The sequence below is a fragment of the Poromitra crassiceps genome (assembly GCF_964638095.1).
Source record: "Poromitra crassiceps genome assembly, chromosome: 4".
Taxonomy (NCBI): domain Eukaryota; kingdom Metazoa; phylum Chordata; class Actinopteri; order Beryciformes; family Melamphaidae; genus Poromitra; species Poromitra crassiceps.
The window spans coordinates 2274242-2289241 of NC_139626.1; the positions used below are offsets into that span (position 1 = coordinate 2274242).

Here is a 15000-nt window from a genome sequence, read left to right on the forward strand (position 1 = left end):
TCGGTCGGGGCGCCTGCTCGGGACGGAAGGGAACTGGTGGGAATAGCGTGATCCTCCCACGTGCTACGTCGTGCCGGTGAAGCTCCCTGCTGTCAGGTGAAAAGAAGCGGCTGGCAACTGCACAAGTGTCGGAGGAAGCATGGTGGTAGTCTTGGCTCTCCCCAGATCGGCAGAGGCTGGGGCAGCGACAGGGGCAGCAGGGGGGGAAATTGGCCAAGTACAATTGGGGAGAAAATGTGGGAAAATCAGGGGGGGAAAAGCCGTTTCCACTTTCTATCATGTGGCCTACAGCTAATTAGGACTATGAGATGTATGAAGGGATGAAAGAGAACTCAGACATGGTGAACTTTTTACGGCCGACATCAAAGCAACACTCCGCTGCCTCTCTCCCTCCCTGACTGTCTCTCTGTTTCCTGCCTCTTCAACCAACCTTTTCATCCCAATAATGGTCTCTGTCAGGTTGTATATGCATTTGAATAATGCTGCTGCTGTACTTTTTTTTTGTGCATGTTCTCAACTCATTTATGTTCTTTTTTTTTTACTAGAAATCTAGCACATTTTTGTACTATGAGAGGCCGTATAAGTCAAATAGTGTAAAATGACTAGCAATAGTATAGGCCATAATACATTGATGTACCTCAAAACTTTTTCCACTTGTGTTTTGAGGTCTGAGCAGCAGACGAGGAGTACATGCTTAGTCAACGTGATCAATTCATATTTTAAGAGGCTGTTTCTGTTTCCCATCATCTCCTCTTCCCGCGCTGCTCTTGGTTTCCCTTCTTGTATGTTGTGTATCGCTTGCTGAGTTTCCTCTCCTGCTCCCGCTCCTGCTTCCTCTCCCACTCCCTCTCCATCTCCTCCTGCTCTCTCTCCTGCTCCCTCTCCTCCTGCTCCCTCTCCTCCTGCTCCCTCTCCCTCTCCTCCTGCTCTCTCTCCTGCTCCCTCTCCTCCTGCTCCCTCTCCTCCTGCTCCCTCTCCTCCTGCTCCCTCTCCTGCTCCCTCTCCTCCTGCTCCCTCTCCTGCTCCCTCTCCTGCTCCTGCTTCCTCTCCTGCTCCCTCTCCTGCTCCCTCTCCTCCTGCTCCCTCTCCTGCTCCCTCTCCTGCTCCCTCTCCTCCTGCTCCCTCTCCTGCTCCCTCTCCTCCTGCTTCCTCTCCTGCTCCCTCTCCTGCTCCCTCTCCTCCTGCTCCCTCTCCTGCTCCCTCTCCTCCTGCTTCCTCTCCTGCTCCCTCTCCTGCTCCCTCTCCTCCTGCTCCCTCTCCTGCTCTCTCTCCTGCTCCCTCTCCTGCTCCCTCTCCTCCTGCTCTCTCTCCTGCTCCCTCTCCTGCTCCCTCTCCTCCTGCTCCCTCTCCTGCTCCCTCTCCTCCTGCTCTCTCTCCTGCTCTCTCTCCTGCTCCCTCTCCTGCTCCCTCTCCTGCTCCCTCTCCTGCTCTCTCTCCTGCTCCCTCTCCTGCTCCCTCTCCTCCTGCTCTCTCTCCTGCTCCCTCTCCTGCTCCCTCTCCTCCTGCTCCCTCTCCTGCTCCCTCTCCTCCTGCTCCCTCTCCTGCTCTCTCTCCTGCTCCCTCTCCTGCTCCCTCTCCTCCTGCTCCCTCTCCTGCTCCCTCTCCTCCTGCTTCCTCTCCTGCTCCCTCTCCTGCTCTCTCTCCTGCTCCCTCTCCTGCTCCCTCTCCTCCTGCTCTCTCTCCTGCTCCCTCTCCTGCTCCCTCTCCTCCTGCTCCCTCTCCTGCTCCCTCTCCTCCTGCTCTCTCTCCTGCTCCCTCTCCTGCTCCCTCTCCTCCTGCTCCCTCTCCTGCTCCCTCTCCTCCTGCTCTCTCTCCTGCTCCCTCTCCTGCTCCCTCTCCTCCTGCTCTCTCTCCTGCTCCCTCTCCTCCTGCTCTCTCTCCTGCTCCCTCTCCTGCTCTCTCTCCTGCTCCCTCTCCTCCTGCTCCCTCTCCTGCTCTCTCTCCTGCTCCCTCTCCTGCTCCCTCTCCTCCTGCTTCCTCTCCTGCTCCCTCTCCTGCTCCCTCTCCTCCTGCTTCCTCTCCTGCTCCCTCTCCTCCACTCCCTCTCCTGCTCTCTCTCCTGCTCCCTCTCCTCCTGCTCTCTCTCCTGCTCTCTCTCCTGCTCCCTCTACTGCTCTCTCTCCTGCTCCCTCTCCTGCTCCCTCTCCTGCTCCCTCTCCTGCTCCCTCTCCTGCTTCCTCTCCTCCGCTCCCTCTCCTCCACTCCCTCTCCTGCTCCCTCTCCTGCTTCCTCTCCTCCGCTCCCTCTCCTCCACTCCCTCTCCTGCTTTGCTCTTCAGCTTTTGTAGCGTCAGCAGGTTCCTCGAGGAGCTGGACGGCTGTTTACGACCCTCTTTTGCGCGGCGGGGCGCGCTGTGTTCAAGGCATGTTTGGTGCAGTTCTGTGCTACCCAGTGGCGCCTAAATTGAACACACGCGTCCATTAAAAGCTAACCCGAGGACAGACTTTCTCTGCGGGCACTGCTGGTCATTAAAGCATCTTTTACCGCCCTGCGCTCTTTGTACGGGGGCCACTTAACAAGCAGATGAAGGCCGTGCAACAGGGGAAGTGGCAACTTGTACAAGATGGAAGGATTGTTTTCATTAAGAAAAAGAAGAAAACGGCACAAATTCACTCTTCTTACAATTTAGGCCTATTGTGAATTGGTTAACGATAGTTTGTCATTTAAAGGGCATGGTGCAGGTTGGAGACCACATTGCATTCATATGTGGAAGGGGTATATAGCAATGGGATTTGGGGGAAAAAAACTTTTTTTCAATCACACATAGCTGCGTTTAGTTTTTGTAACCAGCAGGGGGCACTGGTCCATTTCATGGAACTACCTTTTGTGATGTCACAGGGATGTCACCTTTAGGTGACAGTCACATTTTTCAGCCCAAAATATGAGGATTTCTGAGTGGTTGTATGTATGCCCTGATATCTGTCACCTTTTTTCACTCTCCATGACTTTGCATCCCTGTGTCAGCCCCAGCAGAACATTCTCCTCTTGTGATGTCACTCCTGTTGTTATGTCACACGCCCATTTATAAAATGCCACCTTTTCCTCCATATTTATACCCTGGGGGCCTGTGTGTGTGTGTGTGGGGGGGGGGGGTCTTTGTCTTTTTGGAGTGTTTTCACTGTAATTATGAGCTCAAAATGTAAATTCAGATTTTTTTTTAACCTGCACCATGCTCTTTAAATAAAAGTGTGTCCCCATAAAAACGTTTGGGAAACTGCTCTAGTTTATATTACTTCTAGCAAACATTAAAGTGATCTTTCTTACCGGGCTCTTTGACGACATACAAGATGGACTTGCCGCTGGCATCCTCATAGTACTGGAACCGCTCCACACAGTCGTCCTCATCCTTGTAAGTACAGTTCACAGCGTTTGTGTCATGGAGCACTGGATGGCAGATCAAGAGGAAAGGTACCACATCAGTTGGTCAAGCTGGACTTGAAAAGCTCAAGCTAAATGTCTCAATGACCAGCCTCCAACTTCATATACGTTGAACAGATGGATTCATGCATACATCCAGGGGTAGGGTGGCCTTTGAGAAGCACAAACCCACAACCATGAGCGGCCATAGCACATTCGTCTTGTTTTATAGTGAAGAATGCATCGAAAATATGCACTAAATAAGATCTGAGATATTTCCCAAACTGCTTTTTTGCTTTCTGGGTTCAACTGTTGTAATTCTGCAACACCTTTTGTTTGAAATCCACGGAGCAAATGTTGTGACCTTTAGAAACTCAATTTAGCATTCATACACTCTTCTAATGACTAGGTAAGATTGTGCTGCCTTTGGATTGGTCAGCGGCGGCATGGCTCACCTAAGTCTTCCACTAGCTCAATCTGGTCCCTGCAGATGCGAGTGCAGGTGTTGTCCTCAAACAGCTTGCCTCTCTTGAAGTGCTTACACTCCACACATTCCCTACCAGAAGAAGGAGAAGAAACAACAATCATCAGCACATATTTCTGTTGGATAGCTTTCCAAACATCACAACTCAGTTAGTCACACAGTTCAAGTGTACAACCAGACTTTTGAAGGCTTTGAAGGTTGATACTGCTACTGATATTTTTGGTTTGAAGCTGCCAATAGTCAATTATGTGCTGGCATGGAATATATTGAAGTATCTTTTCTATTTTCATGCACACACAAAAAAAACAGGATTCAATGTTTCCCACCAGAATTGTATTCTTGTCTGAAAGAATATTTAGACCATCATGTGACACTAAATCTCTCCATTGAAACGCTAACTAATGACATTCTTGTAAAGTTAGCAGCCGTTTGGACAGTGACCCACTGCATCTATTGGATGACAGGGAACTGTCATCGAGGCTGCGTATCGTTGAAAGAAAGTGATGAGACCAGTACCAATAGCAGTACCCTTAAAAGAAGAACGTCACCGAAAAACAATGCTGATTTATTTTGCACATGATCTCACACATATCTGAAAATTGTCAACAGTTTTGCAGGCATTCATTTAGATTGGCCCTTATTAACTCATTGAGTGCCAATGACGACTTTAGTCGTCAATTGCTTTAGTAACGTTGAGTGCCAATGACGACTAAAGTCGTCAATTGCGTTTTTTGACGGTGGGACGTGGATCAAAGCCTAATATATCTCCTGTAAAATTTTGGGGCATGTTGAATGTGTATAACCTATTTTACCGACCCATTAGGTGGCGACAGTGCTCTCCAGATTAGAGGAAGGTCCGGAAAACAGCAGGAAAAACCCCCGTGATCAAAGAGAAACCGCTCATGCTGCAGCCAGAGCCATATAGATGGCAGCTGATGTTGGCTGCGAACATCAGTCAATCCGCGCACACAACTGAGCTCCTCTGCCTCTGTCTGTCTGTCTGCATAGTTTCTTCACACGATTAGCCGCCAGAAAGGCAGCACCCGACGCCGAAGGGCCAAACCTTTCCCTGCATTCCGGTTTGGCATTTCCGCGTCGCGCTGGGAGCCGGCGCAAAAAAAACGGAGCGCTCCGAAAATAGACTGGGTGCGTGTTAGGCTGTGTGTCAGTGTGGGGAGGAGTTTGCAGCTGAGGGGGGGAGAGGGGGGTGGGGCACGCAGGCACCACACAACTACACCACGTCACTACATCAGAAAATATTATCTTCAGACAGTGAATGTGCTTGAAATGCTGCATTTCACAAAAGGCGGAATAACTCAGCTTCTAATTTGAAAAGTGTCTTTTTGCTCAAAACAGCCTATCTTCTCCGGCTCATAACTAAAGAACGGAAAATGGGATCAATAAACTTTTTTTTGCAGATGATAGAAGAGAGTCTCATCGTTCTTTGTGCGTGTTCGGTGTTTACATAGTAATATCACACAATATTCTGTGGGCCTCGAGACATCACTGAAAACGCTCTGAAACTCTGGCACTGGGAGCGTCCGTTCTCCAAAAGTGGCTGGCACTCAATGAGTTAAGAGTTGATTTGAATTAACTGAACTGAACGATATCAGTCTGATATATCGGTCTAACCCTGGTGTACATGCTCACATATACAAACTAGTGTCCTCTAGAGAGAGAGTGGCGCCAGCGGAGGACCAAAATGCAAGACTCATTAGCCAATGAGCAGCCAGGAATGGGTCTCGCGCTACTTATGAATGCTAAAATAAAGCAGATAATGTCCAATTTGATTCAAGGGGGGGAAAACCCTTTCAGAGTACAACACAAACTGTCTATTTTGCTGCAACTCGACAGTGCTGCTTAATCCAGGACCTTACTTGCTGGAACTCTTGAGAGTAAAAAACTGGTCCATTGGAATGAATAGAGATGTCGGGACTCTTCTATCTACATGGCTCTGATACAAACTATACAGTTTGTGTATGTGTATTGTATGTGTTATGTATGTGAGCTTATGCTTGGGCACGTGCGTCTATAATGCTCTTCTAGGTGTGCCTTGTGTCTGGGCTTACTTCTTCATGGTGCAGGCATCAGGGCAGGTGGGACACTTGTCACAGGTGGCCCCGTAGGCCCCGGGCTGGGTGCACTCGCAGGCCCCGCACACACACTGGCCCCTCCCGCTGCACAGCAGCCCCAGGCTGGACATGCAGGTGTCGGTCCTCCTGGAGCAGTTACAGTTCTCGCCCTGCCAGTCCGGCCCACACTGGCAGAAGCCACAGTCACAGCTTCCATGGCCTGCGAGGGTGTTCAAATAACAATCATTAATCTGTTAACCCCCCCCCACACACACATGCTGATCCGTTAACTCGCCCCCCCCCCCCCCCACACACACACACACACACACACACATGCATGGACACACACACACACACACACACACACACACACACACACACACACACACACACACACACACACATGCATGGACACCCCCCCACTAACACCTTCACTCATCTACTCTATTGTTGTCAGTCTCATCCTTCAAATACGTATCCTAACTAACCTGACGCTGCTAGATAGTTTGTTTTCACGTAACCATCTGGGAATGAGTGACTCGGGGGAAACCGTTTCAGGGGCAGGCGTTTTCAAAAAAATACCTGCAGGTGATTGGATGAACCGTTTGTCTATCACGGGCTCGCTCGCTGGTGTCACACCAAGGCCCGCCCATAGCTGCCTCATAGGACGCTGGTCGGTGATTCAAACCAGAGATGGGGACTTCGACTTGGGACTTGGACTTGAGTCGCACTTAAGTCACCCACACAGTGACATGAGACTTGACTTGAGACTCGTCCTCAAAGACTTGAGACTTGACTTGGACTTGAGTTTTGGGACTTGTGAACAATCTTTATTTTTTATAAAAAGAAATTGGTGCATTAACATTAAGGAAATCTATACTGATGTCATCCAATCAATTCTGATACTGTATGCTAATAGATAAAGGAGTGAGGATAATACAGTACATGCTTTGAATTCCTTAGTTTGAGCTATGCAGTGTTCTAAGCAGACTGGATGGCAGCAGATGATAGAACGCTCATCCATAAGAGACATGAGACTTGACTTGGACTTGCAAAAAATGACTTGTGAGCATCTCTGATTCAAACCAATAGATTGGAGCGTTGGCCAGATGGATTTGTTGTGTGATCGCGATCTCGTGCGAATCCAGCTCCCTCGCAAGTTTATATCCTAACTATTCCCAACACAAATTCCTATATACATTAAAAAATATATACATAACCAACATTATAGGTATGTGTACATAAAGGAGGAGAATTATGAATGAGGGAAAGAAGGAGGGGGTAAGAAAGGAAAAAGAGGAAGTGAAGAGAGGGAGAGCAGGAAGTAGCCTGGTAAAACTGATAACTGATCAAATGTGACTTGGTCACGTTATCAGGATTGTTTTGAGCAGACTAGGGAGGAAGAGCAGAGAACAAACAACACAATAAAATGACTGTGATTTCAACCGTTGAGATGGAACAACATGTTTAGAACCCATCGTTCAAGAGGCTTTGTGATATGCTTCTTACAGTAAGAACAGAATTGAAAACAGACATAATTAGCACCAATGTGGTTCCACCCTCCATCGGTTTTTAGCACAGCCATTCCAGACAGAATGTTGCTTTTGTGGCTTTTGAAAATATCATGTTTTTACCTTCATGCTTCAATAAGATGAGTGTATTCTACCAGCCTTAGTGCTCATGAAAGCTTTCAACACCATCGGATCTAAATGCACGGTGGCTGAGCTCAATAAAAGCCTCTTTTTTTAATCCCATTTTTATCCCCCATTTTAATGTATTTATCCTGGTTGCTGCTCCACCCTCTGCCGATCTGGGGAGAGCCGAAACTGGCTCCATGCTTCCTCCTAGACATGGGCAGTTAGCCAGCCGCTTCTTTTCACCTGACAGGGGAAGCTTCACCGGTAGGACATAGGACGTGGGAGGTTCACGCTATTCCAACCAGTTCCCCTCCCTCCGAACAGGCGCCCCTAACGACCAGAGGAGGCACCACATCAGCAACCAGGATATTGCATGTTTTTGGTGAGGGGTTCCTATATGAAGGAAACCCCCGGGAGGCACGGGGAGAACATGCAAACTCCACACAGAAAGGCCCTTTTGACGACCCCACCCGGGCGGTGGGCACTCGAGGACATGCGGACGGGCACGCACTCCTTCAGCGCTCACAGCGTCCCAGGTGGGAATCGAACCCAGGACCTTCTAGCTGTGAGGCGACATTGCTTACCACTGCACCACCGTGCCCCCAATAAAAGACTCTTTTAATTAGGTACAAGGTTGTCACCCGACAGTGGCAAAGTGTTGAGACTCATTCGAACAGGAATAAATCTGCAGAGCATTATTTCCCAACATCAAAACGTTGGTGGTAATCTCCAAGCCACTTTATGATGTCTAAAAATTTGCAACTCTTGGCGGAGAAGCGGTAAGCCATGTTTCTGCAACTGTTGAAGATCTGAAGCTAACTTCATGGTGTCTGGAGCACTTGCCAAGTTAAGGGAGTGACGATGCAGAAGACATTACACACATGCCTTGTTGTGGCGTATCACCACAAAGCTTTGCCCAGATAAACAATGAGACCGGAAGCCGCTTGGAACAGTCTGACTGCATAAGAGATGATCCGTAAACAAACGAGCCGGGACCACAGGCCCGCAGGACCACTGGCTTCTAATTAGACCATTCTGTGGGGGGGGGGGGGGGGGGGGGGGGGGAGGATGGTCCTCACCTCAAGACACCAGCACACACACACACATGCATACAAACACACACTCGCCTGCACTACTACTACACACATTCACACACACATCCAGAACATTTCGAGCGCCCTCCCACTTGGCCGTTTCTTGCCCAACGTAGGGGTTTATTTTTAGCCCTATGACACCACACGAGCCAATGAGTAAGCAGAAAGGTATTTTCATGATAATCTATGGCCTTTGGGGAATACAGCAAAACATGTCTATGACTGCAAGAACGGACGGGGGAGGAGGGCGGCTAAACACTCAAAGCTGCAGTGTTTGGGGTCTGATAGTGTGAGACGTTCTTCTGTGTATAGGCTCAACACTGCTCAATTTAAATATTCCCTCAGCAATCTTAGTATCAGTTCATGTGTTTTACTATAAGTAACTGAAAGGAAGTCTAAATATACTGGTCGTCGGCTTAGGTGAGGTAGTGGACCTGATGGATTATTTGACTGCATGGTCTTCTCTCTTGGCAGTTTATGCAGTCATGCTGCCTGTCCCTTTTCTTCTCATCCTGTATTTGTGTTGATGCAGTCATGCTCCCTGTCCCTTTTCTTCTCATCCTGTATATTTGTATCTCCTGTCTTCCATGCAGCAAAACCAATGAGCTTGTGGTGGACCACCAGAGGAACAGGAGGGCCCCTGTCCTGGTTGCCATCCAGGGAGAGGGAGGGAAGAGGGCGGACTCATACAAGTATGTTGTTTTCTCAGCTACAGTGGTAAGCAACACATTATGCTGTCGCAGGGAAGTTGACCTTTGAACTTTTGGATAATAAAACATCATCACTTCATCATTTTATCCAATAAGACATTTGTGTGGAATTTTGACATAATTAGCATATGAATTCTTGAGTTATGGCCAAAAACATCTTTTGTGAGGTCATAGAGTGACCTTGACCTTTGATCATCAAATTGTAATAATAATAATTGATTGGATTTATATGGCGCCTGTCAAGACACTCAAAGCGCTTCACATATCAGGGGAGGGAGGGGGAGGGAACTCAACGCATAGACCACCGATATGTAGCACCCACCTGGGTGATGTGTAGCACCCACCTGGGTGATGTGTAGCACCCACCTGGGTGATGTGTAGCACCCACCTGGGTGATGTGTAGCACCCACCTGGGTGATGTGTAGCACCCACCTGGGTGATGTGCAGCACCCACCTGGGTGATGTGTAGCAGCACCCACCTGGGTGATGTGCAGCACCCACCTGGGTGATGTGTAGCACCCACCTGGGTGATGTGTAGCACCCACCTGGGTGATGTGCAGCAGCACCCACCAGGGTGATGTGTAGCACCCACCTGGGTGATGTGCAGCACCCACCTGGGTGATGTGCAGCACCCACCTGGGTGATGTGTAGCACCCACCTGGGTGATGTGTAGCACCCACCTGGGTGATGTGTAGCACCCACCTGGGTGATGTGCAGCACCCACCTGGGTGATGTGTAGCACCCACCTGGGTGATGTGTAGCACCCACCTGGGTGATGTGTAGCACCCACCTGGGTGATGTGTAGCACCCACCTGGGTGCTGCACATCACCCACCTGGGTGATGTGCAGCACCCACCTGGGTGATGTGCAGCACCCACCTGGGTGATGCACGACAGCCAGTTTGCGCCAGAACGCTCACCACACATCAGCAGGTATCACGGTGGAGAATTGAGGACTGAATGTGCCAATTAAGTAACGAGGGATGATTAGTTGGCCATGAGTGAAGGAAGGCCTGTTTGGGAATTTAGCCAGGGCACCGGGGTTACACCCCTCAGGGCACCGGGGTTACACCCCTCAGGGCACCGGGGTTACACCCCTCAGGGCACCAGGGTCACACCCCTCACACCCCTCAGGGCACCAGGGTCACACCCCTCACACCCCTCAGGGCACTGGGGTTACACCCCTCAGGGCACCAGGGTTACACCCCCCAGGGCACCGGGGTTACACCCCTCAGGGCACCGGGGTTACACCTCTACTCTTGTGAAGAGTGCCGATGGGATCTTTAATGACCACAGAGAGTCAGGACCTCGGTTTAACGTCTCATCTGAAGGACGGTGCTCACTCACAGGACAGAGTCCCTGTCTCTGCCCTGGGGCATTGAGGAGATTATTTATCAGATCAGATTATTCATCAGACCGTTCGGACCAGAAGGGAAGAGCACCTCCTACTGGTCCTCCAACACCACTTCCAGCACCAGTCTCCTTTCCTAGATCATCCTAGGCCAGACCTGCTTAATATAATGCAGGAGCCACTGGCCACTGTAATCAGTTCATCCTTAAGTCCAAGTGGATGTTTCTGCCAGATGTAATGACGTTCCCTCCAGGCGTTCATGATATATCACGTTCATGAGCATGGGATGGACATGAGGTCACAGTGACCTTGACCTTTGACCACCAAAATCGAATCAATTCATCCTTTAGTCCCAGTGGATATTTGAGCCAAATTTGAAGAAATTCCCTCAAGGCGTTCCTGAGATATCGCGTTAACGAGCTCGGAACGGACAAACCGAAAACATAATGCCTTCGCCAGCGGAGGCATAAAAAGTCAAGAAATACTGAGGAGGGACGGCACTTCAACACATGAATCTGTGCCGCCATAACCCTAAACACACCCTAACCCTAACCATAACCCTAAACACAACAAGATATCAATCAATCATGTTCTCTAGTCTGGTTTCCAAACTAATCAACAGGTAGTTAGGGGTAACTTAGGTCAGGGAGATCAGATACCAGTAAAGAATAAAGACACTTGTTGCAGAACTTGAAAGTATTTCCAACATTTTCCATTTTGGAAATAAGTGTTCTCACTTTTACATATTATTCCTTGTTATTCTTCTATATCAATGAAATCAATCAATCAATCAATCAATCAATGCCGCTGCTTGCAATCTTGCAATGATGCTTGATGATGATTAGATGATGATTAGATCCTAACTGTAGCTACTGAGAGCGAGTGAACTGTTATCAGCACAAGAGTGAAATATCAGCAGGCTATGATGCACGTTCCAATTCACATGCTTTACACAGCTCGTCCTACACCTTCACAGGCTTTACACAGCTCGTCCTACACCTTCACAGGCTTTACACAGCTCGTCCTACACCTTCACATGCTTTACACAGCTGGTCCTACACCTTCACATGCTTTACACAGCTTGTCCTACACCTTCACATGCTTTACACAGCTCGTCCTACACCTTCACATGCTTTACACAGCTCGTCCTCCACCTTCACATGCTTTACACAGCTCGTCCTACACCTTCACATGCTTTACACAGCTCGTCCTACACCTTCACATGCTTTACACAGCTCGTCCTCCACCTTCACATGCTTTACACAGCTCGTCCTACACCTTCACATGTTTTACACAGCTCGTCCTACACCTTCACATGCTTTACACAGCTGGTCCTACACCTTCACATGCTTTACACAGCTCGTCCTACACCTTCACATGCTTTACACAGCTCGTCCTACACCTTCACATGCTTTACACAGCTCGTCCTCCACCTTCTTATTTCTATCACATCACTGGCAGACTGCCTTGATGACATACTGTCTCTTTTTAAACTTCCCACCTTGCCTTAAAGCTCTCTGCATTTACAAAACATGTAGGCCTACTTTACTTTTCACTTAACTCGACCCAAGGAACAGAAGTGCCGTTTAGTTTAATATTCATTTAGCTTATTTTTTCATAAAAGATCAAAACAAGATGCAGTTGAGGCAAGTGGGGCATCTGGGTAGTGTAGAGTTAAAAGCACTCTCCTATACTGTACCACCGCGGGTGAGGAGACCCTCCCCTATACCACCGCGGGTGAAGAGACCCTCCCCTATACCACCGCGGGTGAGGAGACCCTCCCCTATACCACCGCGGGTGGGGAGACCCTCCCCTATACCACCGCGGGTGAGGAGACCCTCCCCTATACCACCGCGGGTGGGGAGACCCTCCCCTATACCACCGTGGGCAGGGTTCGAGTTATAGTCAGATAGCTATGGGGTCCCGATTTTTGTGGCCGTTTGAAGCCAGATTTAGAGGAATATCTAATTTTAAATTAACATTCGGTTTAGACTGTTGTGTGATGTTATTATTCAGTCTTACTCTTAACCATCAATTTGTTCCTTTTCTCAATCACCTCCGCTCCGATAGCTAGGCCTATATAATGCCATGATATTCACTTATTTGCATCTGATAAAATACAATTTAATTTTACAAATGAGACAAAATTGATGAACTTAATGGACATTTATTTAACTCTGTCTCTGCACTTATAAATCAAAAACTACAAAAATAAATACATAATGCTTATACATACATATACATAATGCAAATACAATTTGCTTTCTGAGCAGTTCTCTGCACTCCGCAAGAAACGCTATCTAAAAACAACAACAAGAAGAAAACAGATGAATGGGGCAGCCATCCCCTACGGCCCCTACGGCGTACGGCCTATGCTACCGTTGACGCTACCGTTGCATAGCAACAACAGACCGGAAGTAACCAGAGTAGGCTAACCTTACGAACAAACTAATTATGTGCACAGGTAATCAAGAACTTGTGAATGAAAAACAAATTGCACCTAACAAACAGCAGCATATTTCAGCAGATACAGTAGCAGCATCTTGTTAGAACAAAAACAACTGTAGGCTTAATACTTACAAAATAAAAAATCTCAGACTCCTCTCCTCTCAGCTGTGTCCACGACATCATCAGACCATAACGTTAGCTTACCTACTAGCTAGTAGCAACCTAGCTGTTGCGCTAACAGGTCGTTGTCCGTTGTCTGAAGCCGTTCTTTGTTTCTTTCTGAAACCGAAGCTATCCAGGCAGTTTCAGCCTTTTCTTCGGTGGCATGGTAAGTTAACGCTATACCAAAGAGCATGGAAGGAAAGAGACGACACTCCGGCCATTTTTGGAAACAGAATGCGCCTCGCAGTGGTCAGCTGCGGTAGCATAACTCGAACCCTGACCGCGGGTGAGGAGACCCTCCCCTATACCACCGCGGGTGAGGAGACCCTCCCCTATACCACCGCGGGTGAGGAGACCTAGGTTCAATTCCTGGCAGCGGTACTTCCGGCTTGGTCAGACGTTCCTACAGACACAGTTCCGGTGGGGTATGAGTGGTCACGTCGCTGCACTAGTGCCTCCTCTGGTCGTTCGGGACGCCTGGGTGGGGGAACTGCGTCGGGGCATAGCGTGATCCTCCCACACGCTACTTCCTGCCGGTGAAAGTCCTCCTCGCTGTCAGGTGAACAGAAGCGGCTGGCGACTGCATGTGTGTCGGAGGAAGCATGTGTCTAGTCTCCAACTCTCCCCAGATCAGCAGAGGGGGTGGAGCAACAACCGGGACAGCAGGGGGAATTGGCCAATTGGTACAATTGGGGAGAAAATGGGGGGAAACCGGAGGGAAAAAAAGATAATAAAAAAAAGAAAAGATGTGACATATTGCTTACTTCATCATATATCGCCTGTGTCCTTTTCACTGTTTAGTCATCTCAACCACAGCAGTTACATACCATCAAAACCTCACATTTTCCAATGATCACGCTACTGAACTCAAACATACAGTACAGTACGGCCTGACACACACACACACACACACACACACACACACACACACACACACACACACACACACACACACACACACACACACCTACACCTACACACACACACACACACACACACACACACACACACACACACACACACACACACACTTTGTTTCTTATATAGTTGGCTCTCTCATCTCTCCTACTGAACTCAAACATAGTTTGAGTTCGGCTCAACAGTACGGCCTGACACACACACACACACACACCCACACACACACACACACACACACCGCGGTGTGTTTGTTGGGAGTAGAGCCATGGCCCGGGCAGAGGGGAGAGCTGTTATTGTATGTAATTCTTCCCAGATGAGGTGGGTGGTAAGTCAGTGTGGTGAGGGGGACAGTTAGGGTACACACACACAGTCTCCCAAACTCTCCCAAGAACACAGACATAAGAGTCATGATGGTCTTTGGGCCATTTTTCACCTCCTACTCACTTTATTTCTATGCCAGTGCCTGTCCACTTGTTCTGACACTGTACCCATCCGTGTAGTGCAGTGTGTACAATTCCTCCGAAATGGCCAATAAAAGTAATTCTGAATCTCATCAAAGACGTTAAAAGTAAATTGTGCAGAGTGTTGTGCAAAGTTGTGCAGAGTGTTGTGCAAAGTTGTGCAGAGTGTTGTGCAAAGTTGTGCAGAGTGTTGTGCAGAGTGTTGTGCAGAGTGTTGTGCAGAGTGTTGTGCAGAGTGTTGTGCAAAGTTGTGCAGAGTGTTGTGTAGAGTGTTGTGCAGAGTGTTGTGCAAAGTTATGCAGAGTGT

At 48.7% G+C, this 15000-nt stretch overlaps 1 protein-coding gene across 1 annotated transcript in view; it reads right to left on the bottom strand.

The window, feature by feature from the left end:
- The window catches only part of LOC310774975 (integrin beta-3-like), a gene marked incomplete at its 5' end in the record, with an annotated part of 34392 nt that overhangs the window by 3792 nt on the left and 15600 nt on the right, over window positions 1-15000 (bottom strand). Inside the window, 3 exons of the mRNA XM_083635061.1 lie at window positions 3265-3384; window positions 3813-3913; window positions 5911-6133. Coding sequence (XP_083491187.1) covers window positions 3265-3384; window positions 3813-3913; window positions 5911-6133 — 444 coding nt within the window. The remainder of the gene's footprint in view (window positions 1-3264; window positions 3385-3812; window positions 3914-5910; window positions 6134-15000) is intronic.